This window comes from Notolepis coatsorum (genome assembly GCF_963971535.1).
Source record: "Notolepis coatsorum genome assembly, chromosome: 17".
NCBI lineage: Eukaryota > Metazoa > Chordata > Actinopteri > Aulopiformes > Paralepididae > Notolepis > Notolepis coatsorum.
This window is the reverse complement of record NC_140181.1, coordinates 15,674,313-15,693,139: the sequence shown is the minus strand read 5'-3', so window position 1 is coordinate 15,693,139 and position 18,827 is coordinate 15,674,313. Positions and strand designations below refer to the sequence as shown.

The following is an 18,827-nucleotide window of genomic DNA, read 5'->3' as shown; positions in this document are numbered from 1 at the left end:
ACAGACGCCACAGAACGGTACCTGCTGAACACGGAGCGGCGCTTAGCCAAGAACCCCGCCCAAGAGAGTGTATACCGCGCTGAGATTGAGAAGCTCATCACAGCGGGACACGTCACAAAGATGGACATTAAAGAGGCTGACCAGACCACTGAATCGTGGTACGTGCCTCACCACAAGGTCCATCACAACGGTAAAGACCGCATAGTATTTAACTGCAGCTACCAGATCGGATCCCAAAATCTGAATAAAGAGTTACTGCCCGGTCCCACACTCGGCCCCTCCCTACTCGGCGTTCTACTCCGCTTCCGCCAGGAAAAGGTGGCCATCAGCGGGGACATTAAAGGAATGTTCCTGCAGGTGAGATTAGTAGAGGAGGACAAGCCCCTGTTACGGTTCCTATGGAGAGAGAAGCCAGGAGATGAGCACCCAGCCATCTACCAATGGGAAGTCCTCCCCTTCGGAACGACGTGCAGCCCCTGCTGTGCTACATTTGCACTACAGAAACATGTAGCAGAGGACCCAGCAGCGGACGAAGAGGTCCGACACAGCGTAAAGAACAGCTTCTACGTAGACAACTGTCTACAAAGCCTTTCAACCCAGGAAGAAGCCGAGGCTCTCCTGATTAAACTCCGCGCCTCATTGATCAAAGGCGGCTTTGATCTCAGGCAGTGGGCCAGCAGCGATCCGCAAGTACTGCGCAGCCTCTCCTCCGAGGACAAGGCAGCCAGCAGCGAGACCTGGATGGCTACAATCCCGGGAGAAGCCCAGGAGATGACCCTGGGATTGGTGTGGCGATTCAAAACAGATTCGCTTCACTACAGACACAAGCCCCTGACTACGGAGCAGGGAAGGCCGGCGGCGGCGCCGACCACCAGACGGAGTGTGTACACAACACTCGCCCGACAATATGACCCGCTAGGATGTATTCTACCGTACACCACCAGGGCAAAAATGATTGTACGAGCATTGTGGGACAAGGACCAGGGCTGGGACGACCCCATTCCCGCACACCTTGCATCCACCTGGAGAGAGTGGGAGATGGAGCTCCACTCACTCCCCGGCGTTAATATGCGCCGAAGCTACTTCCCACCCACGGTGAGGCCAGAGACATGTAAAATGGACTTACACGTCTTCAGTGACGCCTCAGAGGTCGCATACGGATCAGTAGCCTACTTGCGGGCCCAAGAAGAGGGGGGAGAGATCTACACAGCATTTGTCCTCGCCCGCTCGAGAATAGCCCCACGCAAGCAACAATCTATCCCACGCCTAGAGCTCTGCGCAGCCCTAGCCGGAGCGCACCTAGCCACGCTCATCCAACGTGAGCTCACCATACCGGTGTCTAGAACAATCCTGTGGTCAGATTCCACGACAGTACTCGCCTGGATCAAATCGGACTCATGCAAGTACAAAGTCTTCGTGGGAGTCAGAGTCACCGAGATTCAAGACTTAACCGAAGAGTTAACCGGAGAAACAGAGTGGCGCTACGTTGATACAAAACATAACCCAGCTGACGTCATCACCCGGGGAATGCCCCTAGATGACCTCACCCGTCGCAATGTCTACAGTGACGGCCCAGCATTCCTAAAGCTCCCGGAAGGAGAGTGGCCCACGCCTATCCCGAGGGAAGCCAGTCAGGAGGAGGCTGAGAATAAGAAGCCTGTGTTCTGTGGATTGAGCACTGTTATCTCCGCAGACCCCAACATAGATGATTGCACTACCATAGAGAGTGCACAACAAAGGACATTCCTGCGGCACCACCCGGAGTGTAAGTCCCCCGCTGAAATGTCAGCAGCTAACTACGAGGAAGCAGAATTGCTTCTACTGCAGCGAGCCCAGAGAGACTCGTTCCCCGATGAATTGGCCTGTCTACAGGGAGGAAAGCCCGTCCCATCCGACAGCAGATTAATTCATCTGGCCCCCGAGAGCGACGCTCATACCCTCATCAGAGTGGGTGGTCGCCTACGCAGAGCCCCCAATCTACCGGATGACATTAAATACCCGATCGTATTGGACAGCCGACACAAGGTCACAGAGCTGATTATAAAGAAATACGATGAGGATGTACATCACGCAGGAGCAGAAAGAGTCTTCGCGGAAATCAGACGTCGTTACTGGATCCTACAAGGAAGAGAGGCGGTACGACGCTTCCAGCGAACATGTCTAGACTGCCGCAAGTGGCGCGCGCAGCCCAGCATACCAAGGATGGCTGACCTTCCTCCATGTCGCCTCCGAATCGGTGACAAGCCATTCCACTCAACGGGTATGGACTGCTTTGGCCCGCTGCACATAAAGAAAGGAAGAGGAACCGAGAAGCGGTGGGGTATTGTATTCAAATGCATGACCACCAGAGCGATACACATCGAGCTTCTCCCGACCATGAGCACAGACTCATTCCTTATGGCCTTCCGTAGATTCACATCACGGAAAGGAAGACCGTCTACACTATTGTCCGATCATGGGACAAACTTCAAAGGCGGCGAAAGAGAGCTGAGAGAGAGCTTCCAAGCTATAGGCCCAGAACTTAAGACCCACCTCGCTCCAGCACAGATTGACTTCCAATTCAACCCCCCAAACGCACCCCACTTCGGTGGTACTTGGGAACGGGAAGTGCGTTCCATAAAGACAGCCCTGTACGCAGTACTTGGGGCCCAGACTGTGGCGGAAGAAGTCCTAATGACAGTCCTCACGGAGATTGAGGGAGTATTGAACTCTAAGCCCCTCGGCTACGTCTCCAGCGATGTGGCGGATATCGACCCAGTTACCCCCAACACACTCCTGATGGGGCGGCTAGATCCCGCGTTACCCCAGACAATGTACCGGCCTGAAGAAGCGAACGGCCGACGAATGTGGAGGTACAGCCAAGTATTAGCCGACAAGTTTTGGAGCAGTTTCCTACTGCACTACCTACCGTCTCTACAGACCCGCCAGAAGTGGGTAAAGGAGAGAGACAATTTGACAGAAGGAACAGTCGTCATGATTATTGATCAATCACTGCCCAGAGCTATGTGGCCGGCCGGCCGCGTAAGCAAAGTGATCACCGGTGCCGATGGCAAGGTCCGAGCAGCTGAAGTGCTTGTCCAGGGTCGCACTTACACCCGTCCCGTGGCGAGGCTCATAGAACTGCCCCGACTCCCAGACACAATCGATGATGACCATGACCCTATAACCCTATGACTTTGTGAAGTTGACTGACCCCTACAGCAAACCCTTATGTGTAAATAGACAACGCGATTAATCTGTCTCTGCTTAACTGATTAGGTCTGGGACCAATCAGGGGGTGGCTGTTGTGAAGGGCCAGATTAAACCGAATATATATATTTATTTATATATATATATTTAATTGTATTTGTATATTCTCTAATATTCCCTGATATCCCTTGTATATTCCTTGTACAATATGCATTGAATATCCATTCTAGCCTACTGAACATCCCATAATAGTCTCCATTCGACTATTGGTCGAGACCTTGGTGCCAGGCTGCCATACCCCCCAGACCCAGTTCAAACGTACCGCTCAACATGTACGAACAAGTCCTAGTTCCGCGTAGGAATCTGGCTACCGCACCACTAATGGGACTATTTGTTCATAGTGCGTATATATACTGCGCTACTAAAGTAGGACTTCCTTTTTAGTCCAGTTTCTTACCCTCCAATAGAGTGACAGACGTAAAGCCTCCCCGCGACGCCACGTGTGGGAGTAAGGCCAAGTTCGGCCTACCATCGGTATTGAGACATCGTGTATATTAATATTTGAATAGTCATATTTGGCACTATATCGTCGAGTTGGACGTAGTCTATTAAGCTAATAATAGTCTGTTAATATATAGTGCGTACGGTGAGAATACTACCGTAGCCAGCACCCCATCGTTTCGGGCAGAGAACTGGCTGCTTATCCAGGATGGTCGACCCCATGTGAGACTGCATCCGAGGAGCCCCAGAGCCGACGAGCGAGTGGACCTGTATACCGGATTATTCTACCGACGACAGCCCGCCTTCCCAGGCACGGATTATGCTTTGTGTACAGTGATTATTCCATGGATAAAGACCCCCGACACTGCCGTGTGTTGGAACCCCCCCCCTGGAGAGGACGCAAGGTGAGGAGACGCTCTGCAAGACGAGGTCGCTTCACGTCTCTCCCCCGTGGACCGGAGAGAGCCGGCTCACAGAGAGTCTACCTGCTTTCATCTGTGGTCCAAGGATCGCTGGCGCACCGAGCTGCACAACTGTGGGTTCACCCAGGATACCCTTGGCCGGACGAGGCAGCCAGACTCTACCCCCCCCCCCCCTCCTACTCCTGTTGTCTTACAAGCGACCGGATTACCCCCCTTAGTGTATCCAGTCTTATAATCATTAACGTATCCTTGCTGTTATTCCTTAACTATTCCAGGTCGTATATTTACCGCCTGCGCCATCAGAGATTGGACATTCTCTATTGATATACCGACGAATACTCTTTGCCATAAAAGTGCATACTATTTCAATTCATAAATGTAATTAAGTGATTAAGTGCTTGTTCTACACACCATTGCTGTGTAGGAATAAATACATACTTCGACTTCGTACATTTGTGTTGGATCCGTTTCATCTACGTGAGAGTGTTTATCATAATACATTTATGCCGAGTACTGGGTGGCCGAATATAAAGTACAAAGGTAGTGGTAGTAAGTATCATATCTAGTAATACAGTCAGGGAATTGTACCCCTCAGTTACAATCACTGTCATAAAATATTTTTCTGAAACCCAGTCATGTGAAAATGAGATAAGATAAGACATTGCTTTATTGATCCCCTTGGGGAAATGTGGGCATCATAGCAGCATGGGGGAGGGGGGGTACAGGTATGGGCAGGGTAATAGAAGACATAAATATAGGCAATACAAGAAGTAAAAAAGTTTTAAAAAATAAGCAGTGTAAACAATATAATTAAATCTGAATATAAGCATATGAGCAAGTAGGCAGTGCAATCAAAGGATGCACTGTAAAGGTGTTTTTCTCTCAAAATGTGATGGAATTTAAACACAATTCCATATTTACAATGTATGAAAATGATTCCACTCTAAAACCAGGAGGTACCATAATTATGTTACTTTTACACCAAAGGGAAATATTGTACTTGTATCAACTATATGTATCTGAATTAATCAGTTACTAGTTACTTTGAAGTACAAAAATGAGATACGCTGATAAGGATGATTTCAAATTTGAAGCCTGCCAACGTCAAGAGGACACAATCAGAGCAGCATAACTCAACCACATACCATTTAACATCACCTTTAGAGGATGGAATGTTCCCAAGCTATGAAATACAAGAACATACATATAATCTTTTTTTTTTTTCAATATTTTATTTATGATTACTTTTACTAGAGTACTATTCTAGAGTATTTCCACCTTTACTTAAGCAAAGGAACTGCATAGCCTACTTCTTCCACCACTGCCATCATGTCCTCCCCCTCTCAGGTCCGGAAGGCGGGCGTTTGGATCTGGTTTCCCTGATAGACATGGCGGCCCAGGTGGCCGACGGGATGTCCTTCCTGGAGGAGCAGAACAGCATCCACAGAGACCTGGCCGCTCGCAACGTCCTGGTGGGAGAGAACTACATCTGCAAGGTGGCCGACTTCGGCCTGGCACGGATCATCAAGGTACGCTGTCGAGGGGGAGAGGGACAGAGAGGGTGTGGCACGTGGCTAGCAGGGGCACAAGATTAACACATCCACCGCCATCCACGCTTTAAAACGTTATTGCCCGCCATGCTTTGAGTGCCAGACCTCGCTGTACAGCGTTATTGAGATCAATATTTAATTTTTTTGCCATGGCATTCATAATTCATATATACACCCGCGACGCTCCAACTCGACCCTATAGGTGAAGGCAACGACGGCTCAATACCGCCGCCTGGTGGATGGTCGGGCGAGTTACACTGGTAAACAGGATATGGTTGCTGTGCGTCGATTAAATTCATCCGGCCGTCAGATATTGTTGCATGACTCCCGACAGAGACAATGTACACAATGGATCGCTTTATAAACTTAATAATCGATATGATTTCGGCGTTTATTGCGCCATACAAACCGGAAATGGACCTAGGCGATCGACGTCGTATGCTTGAGATCTTTCACCGCCAGTCTCTTTGACACACGGTAAGAGGACACTAACGTTATTTTCAGCCCAATTGTACATTTCTTTATTTACAAACCATCTGATCAATAAATCAACCCATACTACATAAAGCATTTACTGACGATCACGGAATTATAAACGACCCCCCCCCCCCCTTTCCTCCACGCATGATGAATCATAACTATACCGATCATGTACATTTAAATTTTTTAATATAGCGTGTCTAGGGAAGAAACGGCAATCGATAATCTATATATGCGTTTAGGCCTATAACTCACGTTCTAGGAATTACTGCAGAAAACGATAAAAACATACTTATATTCTAGACGGTATTTTTGTAGGAATGTATGAATTAAAAAGTATAACGTTCCCACATCCTGAGCGATAGATAATCGATGTTGAATGGGCCATAGTAATGTCGATATAGCAATACAATTAAAAAAGTTATAGCCTTGCAAAGAAGGTAAACATCTCCATAGGCTTACAGTGGTGGCAGACTAGGTATATTGATGGGTATAACCAATGGCAGGGAATGTGTTAAAGGAATACGCCAACATTTTGTGAAATTAGCGTATTGTCTTCTCCAGAGAGAGACAAGAAGATAGATACCAGTTTCCTCTCTGTGCGTTCAGTAGAAAGCTATCTGGCCTTCGGGAGAGGTGTTAGTTGGACAATGCCTACTGTAAGCTAACCGGCACTGTCCGCTTCCATTCATTGTGCTAAGCTAGGCTAACGTGCAGCAGCCAGATAGCTTTCTACTGAACACACAGAGAGGAAACCGGTATCTATCTTCTTGTCTCTCTCTGGAGAAGACGGTAAGCTATTTCCCAAAATGTTGGCGTGTTCTTTTGGACTGGACTTTGAAGTCTTTATTCGTTGCACACATTGCAACATAGTTGTAACTGAGGGGTACAATTCCCTGACTGTATTAATCAAGTATTAGTATCATTAAACTACTACCGTCTATGTACATTACTGGCCAATACCGTACAAAGGTATATGATGCGAACTTCTCCACAATAACACGGTTTCCACACAAATACTTGTTTAGAATATTTATTACATCAAAGGGTATTATTACATTTATCATTTGAATGCACTTGTAAGGCAAAGAATGTGCGTAGGCAGGTCAATACTGAATATTAGGAATTAGATCTAGTACTCTGGGGAGGGGGGGGTACTACCGGTTGTAAGCCAGCAGGGGGAGGCAATGCTCTATGAAAGTCAAGGGTCCACGGAGGCGATATCACCCCTGTGTCAGCGGGGAAAGCAGCAGCTGTAATCCTAGGGTGCGCGCCGCGCAGGTGAAGCTGTGGAGCCTCAAGACGGGCTCGAATGATGTCCTCACAGGCAGGTGTAGATCCCACAGCAGTGGGTGCAGACGGTTCTCTGCTCCAGCAGCTTGGTGAAGAATGAAGAATAATAATCCTTGCCGGAAAGTGGCTCTGCTGGTCCGGTGTAGGTATCCTCCGTGGTGCGCGGTGGTCCACGGTTGAACTTGACGTTACTACTATCCTATTTGCACGCGGCAATAAGTGCTCTATGTAGACACACAATTACTCACTTCACGTGGTCTTTGACTCGTAATGAAGGCTTTTACTAGTAAGGAGCGAACGATACGTTAAACAAACGTAGTAGGATAAACACGACTCTATTTGAGGCAATACGAGCCCTGCTGTACCGCACGTTGCGTAGTGGGTAAGGCTTTACTTGGTAACTGAACCAGACTGAACTGAAGGCGAACTGAAAAGAAAGTTCTGTATTCGCTGGTCATATTTATACGTACGGTGGACAAATAGTGCCGCTCTGCTTTCGGTAGCCGTATTCCTGCGCGGAAGCGGGCATGTTAAGACAAGTCCTGTCGGTAGCTTTCAAGTCAGCTCTAGGGGGTAAGTCACTGGCGCCTAGGGGATCGCTTCCAATAGGAGAACGAATATTATGGTCTGTCCTGTACCAGGTAAAGGGATATTCCGTGTATATGTACAAAGAATATACAAGGGATATCAAACGATATACAAATATTATACATGGGATCTCAGGCAATAAATATATATATTCGGTTTAATCTGACCCTTTGTAACAGCCGCCCCCTAATTAGTCCCACCTAATTAGCTAAGCAGAGACAGATTAACCGCACTGTCCACTACTCAATGTCCGTTGTGAGGGGGTCGGTCAGTTCACAAAGTCATGGGTCATGGTCGTCATTAAGCGAGTCGGGGAGCCTTGGCGACTCTATCAGCCTCGCCACGGGTCGGTTGTAGGTCCTCCCTTGGCCGAGCACTTCTGCCACTCTGACCTTTCCGTCGGCACCAGTGGTCACTTTGCTTACGCGGCCGGCCGGCCACGCAGCTCGGGGTAGTGACTGGTCTATGGTCATGACGACTAGACGGGATGAAGGGGGGCTTAGGAGGAAGCGGGCCTGAGACTGCTTTGATCTGTGCTTGGCTGTGCTTTCTCCTCCTCCGTCTGTTTCTCTTGTTTGCTCTGTACCCCATCTGAGGAGGGGCCGGTCCTGGCCGCCCCGTCAAGGAGTCGCTTGGGGTGCTGGGTTCGAGGTCAGCCACGTCTGAAGCGCAGCTGAGGGGGGTGGAGTTCCGAACTCCCTCTGGTACCCACGGTTCTCTCACGGGCCTCTCGCTTAATGTCAATAGCCTTTGCTGTACGGGGCAGAGGCCGGTGTCGCTCGCCTCTGTGTGTAGGCAGCGTGTGGACGTGGGTTGACTGTCAAGTCCGTAGAGGGGGCCCTGGAGCGTCCATCCCAGTCGGGTCTGAACCGCGACTGGGCATCCTTTAGGTCCGACGTGGGCCGCCTCAATTGGGAGAATGAGGTCCGCGTGGTCGGAGCCGATGAGCAGGGTCGGTGTGGCGCCGTCGATAAGCGGTATAGGTAGTTGACTTAGCCATCAGCTGTGGGATGGGGTAGGTGTACTGAGACAGGCCTATGTCGTGGCTAGTGAAGACGTTGCTTATACTATACTGCTTCTCGGGCTGGTCCACCGCTGCTATCTCGAAGGAGACCTTTTCACCCTTTATGGTCTTCTGGTCCCTTCTGATGGTGCGTATGGTCATTGTATCTTTGACACCTCGCAGGCCCAACTGGGCTGCTGCAGAAGCGAGGAGGAGAGTCTTTTCGGACCCATCGTCCAGGATGGCGTAAGTGTCCAGGACCTTGTCCTCGTAGCTCAGGAGCACTCTGACCACTTTGAGGAGCACACGGGGGGTCCCGCTATGCTGGTCAATGTGGAGCACTCCTGTTGGTTGGTTGCCTTGGACCTTCTGGTGGGCTCCGCACAGTGCTGCGCGGTAAGCGGCGCCCGCCTGGGCCGCCCCTTCGTGGTAAGCGGCGCCCGCCTGGGCCGCCTCACGCCACTGGTCCACTTGGACGGGGTTCAGTGTCTTATATTCGGCGCACTGTGCCAGCCAGTGTCCGCCGTCGCAGTAGGTACAGTAGGGAGCGGTCTGGTGGCTCTTCGGTACTGGTGCCACCGCCTCGGCATGGTACATCACCGCGACGGGCCCACTCTGTTGTCCTGGCTGACGCCTGTTGATGTCATGCAGGACCTCCAAGTGGGTGCCACCGCACCTGCTGCACTTCTTCAAGCGGCACTCAGCTGCTAGGTGGCTGCGCGCGCAGCGGAAGCAGCGGCGGTGGTCCTTGACCCACTGACTCACATCATCCGTGGTCAGCTTCTTGAAATCTTCGCACTGATACAGCCGATGTTCTCCCTCACAGTACTGGCACTCAATCTTCCACTGGTCCTCTTTCGTCGAGGGGGTGTTGTGGTTCTTGTGTGGTACTGATTCGGCTTGGTGCATAACGGTCACCAACCGGCGGTTATCCGTTTGTCCCCGAGGTCCGAGTCTTGGGCTTGGTCCACTCCATATGAACGTGTCGAGTCGTAGGCTACTGACCTCCCTGGCGAGGAACTCAGATAGGTCTAGGAGGGATGCCTCTGGACCGTTGGGGTCGCGGTAGTCTCTCTGCCGCCTGAAGCGCTCTTGTCGGGCGGGAGGGAGCTTCTCTAATATCCTCTCTACGTTAGAGTTAGCGTACAGTTCGTAGATACCCTTTTCCTTTTGGGACCCCAGCATCCCTACCAGGGACTGTACCTTGATAGACAGGTCATCTAGCGCTCTGTTGTCTCTGGCTGGGGGGAGACGGTCAATGTCTCTTATCTCCTGTATCACGTAGTCCCATACGCGTCCATACCGTTGGTCGAGTGCTGCTAGAGCCGCTGTGTATGGGGTAGTAGAGTTGGCATAGGCCAGCGCTATATTGTGCGCTCGGGGCACCTTGAGGTGCTTCAATAGGGTAGCATACTTGTGGCGTTCATCAGCTACATCAACCATCATGGTCTCTAAGCACATCCGTAGTTCCGTGTACTGTGCTCGGTTCTCATGGGTGAAGTCTGGAAACGTCGGTGCGCCAAGGTACGATGTCATGGATGACTGGCACATCGGTGAGCGTTGGGGAAGAGGCCTCCTAGGCGAGTCTCCCCGTGCGTGTCGTCTTGGGCTGGTACTTGGTGGGTACCGAAGGTCGGGTACCCAGGTGCTGTCCCTCGGGGCTGGCGGTGCGTCAAACTCACCCGTGAGTTGAGTCGGGGGTTTGTAGCGCAGGGCCTCGGGGCTGACTTCTGGGCTGTACTGGACCTCCTGGTCCAGAGTACGTTGCTGCTGGTCGGGGCTGTACTGGGCCTCCTGGGCCAGAGTACGTTGCTGCTGGTCGGCTTGACATTCCTCCTCTTCCTCCTCCTCTTCCTCTGCTAGGACCTGGAGTCTTCTGTTCAGTCTCTCGGCGTGGTTCGGTTCTTCCCGGTTGCTGGGTCTCGTATGGACCGGCTGGGGAGGGGGTTCGGAGACGTGGACAGGATCCTCCTGTTGGCGGGGTCCCGGGTCGCTTCGTCGGGTAGGGGAATGTGTCCTAGACCCATGTCTTGACGATCTCTGAGAGCTCCGTGTGGAGTGAGGGGGTGTCGCCATGGCAACCAGTTTGTCCATCAGCTCCGCCTGCAGCCGGTCGCGCTCTGCCTCGCGCTGGGCATGGGCTGCGTCGCACGCTGCTTCGCGCTGGGCATTGGCGACGTCGCGCTGCGCATTGGCGCTGGCCTGGGCGGCGTCGCGCTGTGCGTTGGCGGCGTCGCGCTGGGCATTTGCGACGTCGCGCTGGGCATTGGCGGCGGCGTGCTGTGCATTGGCGGCGGCGTGCTGTGCATCGGCGCGGCTTCTCTCAATGTTCTCTTCTGTCTGGAGGCGTCTGGTCTCCAGTCTTATGCGGTCGTCTTCACTCCTTTGTTGCGCCTGGAAGCGCTCTCGCTCGACTGCAAAATGTTCGCGCTCGCGCGTCTGTTGCGCTTGAAGTCGATCGCGTTCGGTGGAGGCTGCCAGGGTGGCGATGAGTGCTTGCGCCAGCATCTTGTCCGCCGCGCTGGGGGAAGACGCCGTTCGGGGCGATCGGCTCCCGGCTGTACTTGTTGGAGACCCGTTCTCCTGTTGCGTACCGAGGAGATCCATCTCCTGGGTGCGCGTCTCTTCTTGTGGTGGGTCGGGTTCCATCCCGGGAGGGCTTTCTTTATCCTGGAGCGCTCCGGGGACTACCTCGTCGGCGTTGTCGGGGGATAAAGTCGTGTCAGTTCCCTCCTGGTCCCCACCGTGAGCTTGGTCAGTTACATTAGAACCCACTAGGGCCTCTGTGGTCGGGGTAGCCTGGTTGGTAGGGTCGGACATAATTTTACTATCCGCTTTAGTTATTTTATCCGTATCTAATTTCCCTTTAAAGCTAGGTATTGGACTGACAGAGTATGCCTCTAGATAGGGAGGTGGCTGCCGTCTGCGCTGCGGGCGATCTAGCTTAGGAGAACCGTTTGTGGAGTGTTCGTCATCGGCCATGTCAATATTAATATTATATTAATATTACGCTAATTATTATCCGGGGCTCGAAGGACCAATTGTAACTGAGGGGTACAATTCCCTGACTGTATTAATCAAGTATTAGTATCATTAAACTACTACCGTCTATGTACATTACTGGCCAATACCGTACAAAGGTATATGATGCGATCTTCTCCACAATAACACGGTTTCCACACAAATACTCGTTTAGAATATTTATTACATCAAAGGGTATTATTACATTTATCATTTGAATGCACTTGTAAGGCAAAGAATGTGCGTAGGCAGGTCAATACTGAATATTAGGAATTAGATCTAGTACTCTGGGGAGGGGGGGGTACTACCGGTTGTAAGCCAGCAGGGGGAGGCAATGCTCTATGAAAGTCAAGGGTCCACGGAGGCGATATCACCCCTGTGTCAGCGGGGAAAGCAGCAGCTGTAATCCTAGGGTGCGCGCCGCGCAGGTGAAGCTGTGGAGCCTCAAGACGGGCTCGAATGATGTCCTCACGGGCAGGTGTAGATCCCACAGCAGTGGGTGCAGACGGTTCTCTGCTCCAGCAGCTTGGTGAAGAATGAAGAATAATAATCCTTGCCGGAAAGTGGCTCTGCTGGTCCGGTGTAGGTATCCTCCGTGGTGTGCGGTGGTCCACGGTTGAACTTGACGTTACTACTATCCTATTTGCACGCGGCAATAAGTGCTCTATGTAGACACACAATTACTCACTTCACGTGGTCTTTGACTCGTAATGAAGGCTTTTACTAGTAAGGAGCGAACGATACGTTAAACAAACGTAGTAGGATAAACACGACTCTATTTGAGGCAATACGAGCCCTGCTGTACCGCACGTTGCGTAGTGGGTAAGGCTTTACTTGGTAACTGAACCAGACTGAACTGAAGGCGAACTGAAAAGAAAGTTCTGTATTCGCTGGTCATATTTATACGTACGGTGGACAAATAGTGCCGCTCTGCTTTCGGTAGCCGAATTCCTGCGCGGAAGCGGGCATGTTAAGACAAGTCCTGTCGGTAGCTTTCAAGTCAGCTCTAGGGGGTAAGTCACTGGCGCCTAGGGGATCGCTTCCAATAGGAGAACGAATATTATGGTCTGTCCTGTACCAGGTAAAGGGATATTCCGTGTATATGTACAAAGAATATACAAGGGATATCAAACGATATACAAATATTATACATGGGATCTCAGGCAATAAATATATATATTCGGTTTAATCTGACCCTTTGTAACAATAGTCATGCAGCAACACACGCATGCGATGGGCGACACATGCATTTTCTTTGGGGGGGGGGTCGCCGATTCGACTTTGGCTCTGCGCTTGACCCATCCCGTCGTCAGTCGCCAGGGACGTGACAGTGTTAGCGATCTGTGCTGCATGTTTTTTCCATTGGGTTTATCTCTTTTTCTGGAGGGGAAACCCTTGCGAGCACGGAGGGGGGGGGGGGGGGGGGGGAGAACATGCAAACTCCACACAGAAAGGTCCCGGCAACCTGGTCCCCAAGCGGGAATGGAACCCAGGACCTTCTTGCTGTGAGGCGACAGTGTTAACCACTACCCCACTGTGCCGCCTAAAGGGGTTAATGACCACTACACACCTTCGTGTTGTCTTATTCCTTTGCTCTCATCAATCCATCCATCCGTCTCTGTCTCTCTCTACCTTTCTCAATCCGTCCACGCTATCCATCCCTCCCTCCCCCCCTCTCTCCAGGAGCCATTCTATATCACACAGGACAAGAAGATTCCGTACAAGTGGAGCGCTCCAGAGTCCATCAGTCACGGGAAGTTCTCCAACAAATCTGACGTGTGGTCCTTTGGAATCCTGCTCTATGAGATCATCACGTATGGAGGCATACCTTACCCAGGTGGGGTGGTTGGTTGGTTGATTGATTGATTGATTGGTTGGTTGTGTAATTAGATGCAAAGTGCAGTGGTAGAGCGCTGGTCTGGTCATCTGAAGGTTCCCGGTTTGAACCCGCAGCTTCTCACGGCAGTGTGTCCAAAGTGTCCTTGAGCAAGACACAGAACCCCTAACTGCTAGTTTGCGATGTTAGCCCCTGCTGTCACTGAGTGTGTGAATATGAGGCATAAGTTGTAATGTGCTTTTTTGATAAAAGCACTATATGAATGCAGTTGATTTACCAGCGACGTCATTAACTCATTCATACAGTAACTCACTCACTCACTCACTTTGGACCCTAGTGGCAGCGCTCAGGAAATGCACCTTCGCATCCATGACACTAGTTTACATAATGGTTTAGTTGAATGGTTTATTCATTAATTTATTTGATTATTTGTATGTACACTAAGGGTTTACATTATTAATGGGCTATGGCCAGGATTCCTGAACTTTGACAAATTGACAAATTGACAAATGACAAATTCTGGGACCAAGACTCCAAGCGTAACTTACCGGCTGTACGCCTGTGTCGACCCATCGCTCAACGAGGAGACATACTGTAAGCGATGGTGCCTGTGAGTGGAGCTGATGCCTGTGAGTTGCCACCAGGGGGCAGATTGGCTCCTTGTGTCGTGAGCGAGCGAGTGAGTGACTGTGTGAGTTAATTAGTGACATTGCCTGTTCATGCTGTTTGGCCACGCTCAGTGTTTACCTGTGGTGTGTATCTGAAGCTCAGTGTTTACCTGTGGTGTGTATCTGAAGCTCAGTGTTTACATGTGGTGTGTATCTGAAGCTCAGTGTTTACCTGTGGTGTGTATCTGAAGCTCAGTGTTTACCTGTGGTGTGTATCTGAAGCTCAGTGTTTACATGTGGTGTGTATCTGAAGCTCAGTGTTTACCTGTGGTGTGTATCTGAAGCTCAGTGTTTACCTGTGGTGTGTATCTGAAGCTCAGTGTTTACATGTGGTGTGTATCTGAAGCTCAGTGTTTACCTGTGGTGTGTATCTGAAGCTCAGTGTTTACATGTGGTGTGTATCTGAAGCTCAGTGTTTACCTGTGGTGTGTATCTGAAGCTCAGTGTTTACCTGTGGTGTGTATCTGAAGCTCAGTGTTTACCTGTGGTGTGTATCTGAAGCTCAGTGTTTACATGTGGTGTGTATCTGAAGCTCAGTGTTTACCTGTGGTGTGTATCTGAAGCTCAGTGTTTACCTGTGGTGTGTATCTGAAGCTCAGTGTTTACCTGTGGTGTGTATCTGAAGCTCAGTGTTTACCTGTGGTGTGTATCTGAAGCTCAGTGTTTACATGTGGTGTGTATCTGAAGCTCAGTGTTTACCTGTGGTGTGTATCTGAAGCTCAGTGTTTACCTGTGGTGTGTATCTGAAGCTAAGTAATCCTGTGATCTGGCACCACCTGCTGTAAAAGCAGCCAAAGAACAGGGACAATAGGGGTATTTATTTGATCACCACGAGTGACACCGTGAAACTAGGGCTGGGCGATATGGCCAAAAATGGTATAAAAAATAAATAAAAAATCATATAGTTCGGTATAGATAATTATCGATATTTTTATTAGTATTAAATTTTTTATTATTATTATTATTATTATTATTTAAACAAATGTATGTTTATTTTGCAGCAATTCTTTGTCGTTGCCGCCATCTTTAGTGTTACAGACCCTCACACTCCAGTTCTCAGGCTGCAGCTGGTTTGAAAGCGAAAGTACCAGTGGCTCCAGGGGAGTTGATGCATCTCAATTAATTTACTCAGTTTATTTGATTTATTTGCATATCAATCAACAGTTATACATTTATAAATGAATACAAAAAAAAAAAAAAAAAAAAAAAATGTAAATATGCCAACATTAGCAGTTTGGTCAGTATTGTCATTTGGACGAGCAAAGCCATTACTTTAAGTTGCGGGCAAGAAAGACAAGTCTGTCCACTGTCTCTGGTTTTAAAGCTGCCCTGTTGCAGGTCACAATACAAATGTAAACGACCGCGTTTCATATCGACGAGGAAAAATATATCGCGATAATTATCGTTATCGTTTTATCCCCCAGCCCTACCGGTGAAACTATACCAGTCACGTTCGCTTCTTTCTCCTGTGTGAACCGGTACTCGGTAGTACCGATGTAATTCAGTCGGTACCCTTAAAAGTACAGAGTTCGGGGGGGCGGCTAGGTGGTGTAGTGGGCAAGGCGCTCGCCACCAATGCAGGAGACGCTGGGTTCGAGCCTCTGCTCTCCGCATTGCTATCAGCTTGGCTGGTCGTTCATACTAACACAATTGGCAGTATTAGAGGGTGGGAAAGCTGATGGGTGGGGATCGGACGTTGTGGACAGCGACTCCTACAGGTCGGTTGGTGCGCCTGCGCAGCAGAATCAGGAAGCGACGGGGGCGGTGTGCCCCTCCCACGCAGACCCCCGCCGCTGAGAGATCGCACTGTACAGGTGAAAAGATGCGACGGCTGCCTCCTCGAGTACCGGAGGGGACACGTGATGTAAGGCTTGGTCCACATTGCAGCCGGCTTGTGGGAGGCATGGCCTAACAACGTTCGAGACAGGGGAGGGTGGAATTGGACGATACGAAATTGGGATGGGAGAAAAATAGAAAATGGGAGAAAAAGTAGATAAAAAAAAAAGTACAGAGTTCGCTACCCCCGACCCTATTCATGAGATGTGCTTCGCATCTGAAAAAACAAAACAAAACAGGGCTAAAGGAATTCTTCAAAGTTACACCATTGACCTTGTCTGTTCCTTCGCCCCTCTCTCCCCGACAGCCTTAAGCAACCAGGAGGTGTACCAGAAGGTCTCTAAGGGGTACAGGATGCCGGTGCCGCCCAATTGCCCCGATTTCCTCTACAATCTCACGTTGAAATGCTGGAGCAACGACCCGACCGACAGGCCGGACTTCAAGGACCTCAAGCTCCGATTGGTCAACATCCATTACGAGTTGGAGTGACCGCCCCCCCCCCCCCCCCCCCCTCCAATACAATTTGCACTGTAGAGACATGATGGTAGAAAGGTGGTCTCCAGAATAATGTGGGGACACATTTGAATATTTCCGTAATGTACATAAATCAAATCAAATCAAATGTATTTGTAAAGCTCGCAATCACACGTTAATGTCCCCACGGGCCGGACAAGTCTTCTTTAAATGAGTCAAGAAGAAACATCACAATAAATCGAGAACAAAAAAAAAACACCATGAAACACTCCCAGACATACCCCACGCGAAGGTAAGGGAAAAACTCACTAACAATCTAGCAATAGGAAAAAAGCACCACATGCAATGTGGAGGAGAACAACCGTTATGGGGAGATCCCCCTTCTTGGATGTCGGTGATAGTAGTGTTGCTATGGATGATTGATGGGTGGAGAATAAAACAGGCGAAATAGTTGGTATGTATGTACCTATACGTGTAATAAAACATGTACAAGCAATAGCAACTGGGGTGCATACGAGTGGGAGACGAGTGCTAGTATGAAAATAGGATAAAGGCTAAGTGTCAAGGGTCAGCGCTCAAAATATATTCTGTTTGCATCTGGGTTCCCAAGAATCCCAACCCAGTGCTTGACAACCACTGATACAGAGGCTATAGATGGCAGTCCATCCTGACTCAGCATCTAGATCAGGGGTGCCTAACCTTTTTTGAACCAAGATCTACTTTTTAATTTACCACCTAGCCGAGAGCTACCAGCCAAAATTGTATTATTGTAAGACGTCATTTGAGGCTTTATAAAAGCAGCATAATGAACACAAATCTGTCAGTGCCGAGTCTGACCTCATCTTAAATAACAAACAGCATTGCTTGTTGTAGTTAACAAGGAGAGGAAGAGTTGATTTAGCAAAAAAAAAAAAACGTTTTTTTTTTTTTATAATCAAATTTTATTAATCAAGATCTACTTGAAATCAGCCCGCGATCTACCTGTCGATCGCGATCGACTGGTTGGGCACCACTGATCTAGAGTGTGACGGTGGCTGTGACCGTTTAGCACGACTAAATGCTAAACAAGTTCCATGCATTCATTATTATAATCACATGATCTGAATGTGACGTGAATGTCAAGTGACGACTCTTTGGGATTCCCCCGGCTGCGAGTGAGCCGACACAACAGACTCTTAATAATGTATGATCTGTGCCAGGCTTGTGACTTGATTGATAGATCAAATGCTGAGGAAAAACAACATTAGTATTAAAGAAATGTGTATTAGTGCACACAATTTCTTCTATTAAAATATTAAATAGATTTAATGCAATTCTGGCCTCATCCAGCTGTTTATTGTGGTTACTGCTCGTATGAATAACTTTTAATTTTTTTATTTGATAAATCAGCTATTTGTGATATGCCTTGTTTTAAGTTGTGTGCCTTCGAAAGTGTGTCTGTCAAAGCGTACATCAGGATCCAAAAGGTTGAGAGCCACTGGCTCTTGTATTTCTTTTTAACTGCATGGGGAGGCATCTCAGCTGCTGCTAGGGGTTACTTCAGTTAAATGGCCACAGGGTGGCAGCTTTGACACAAAGTCAGAGGTATTTTTTTTTTTTTAAAGGCAGTCGGCATGCAAATGTATGAGGCACAGCTAACTGTATTACCGTGTACTGCTGGATTAAAAATAAAACTCACATTTGTATATTTAATTAAAATAAAAAGGAAAATTCTTCCCCAGCCCTCCCTCATTCTATTCTGTGATATAACGTTACTTTATCATGGCTAGGAGTTAGTTCAGTTTTAGCCAGTGACAAGTGGATGCAGTACTTGTAAATGGCCACAGGGTGGCAGCATTGACATAACAGAGGTCGTTTAGTTTTTTTTAAATGCAGTCGGCATGCAAATGAATTGAGACACAATTAACTTTACCACGTACTGCTGGATTAAAAATAAAACTCACATTTTTATATTTAATTAAAATA

General features: G+C 49.1%; 1 protein-coding gene across 1 annotated transcript in view; it reads left to right on the top strand.

The window, feature by feature from the left end:
• The window catches only part of ptk6b (PTK6 protein tyrosine kinase 6b), a 48,387-nt gene extending 29,560 nt beyond the window's left edge, over window positions 1–18,827 (top strand). Inside the window, exons 6-8 of the mRNA XM_084332601.1 lie at window positions 5,460–5,641; window positions 13,731–13,884; window positions 16,696–18,827. Coding sequence (XP_084188727.1) covers window positions 5,460–5,641; window positions 13,731–13,884; window positions 16,696–16,877 — 518 coding nt within the window. The 3' untranslated portion in view covers window positions 16,878–18,827. The remainder of the gene's footprint in view (window positions 1–5,459; window positions 5,642–13,730; window positions 13,885–16,695) is intronic.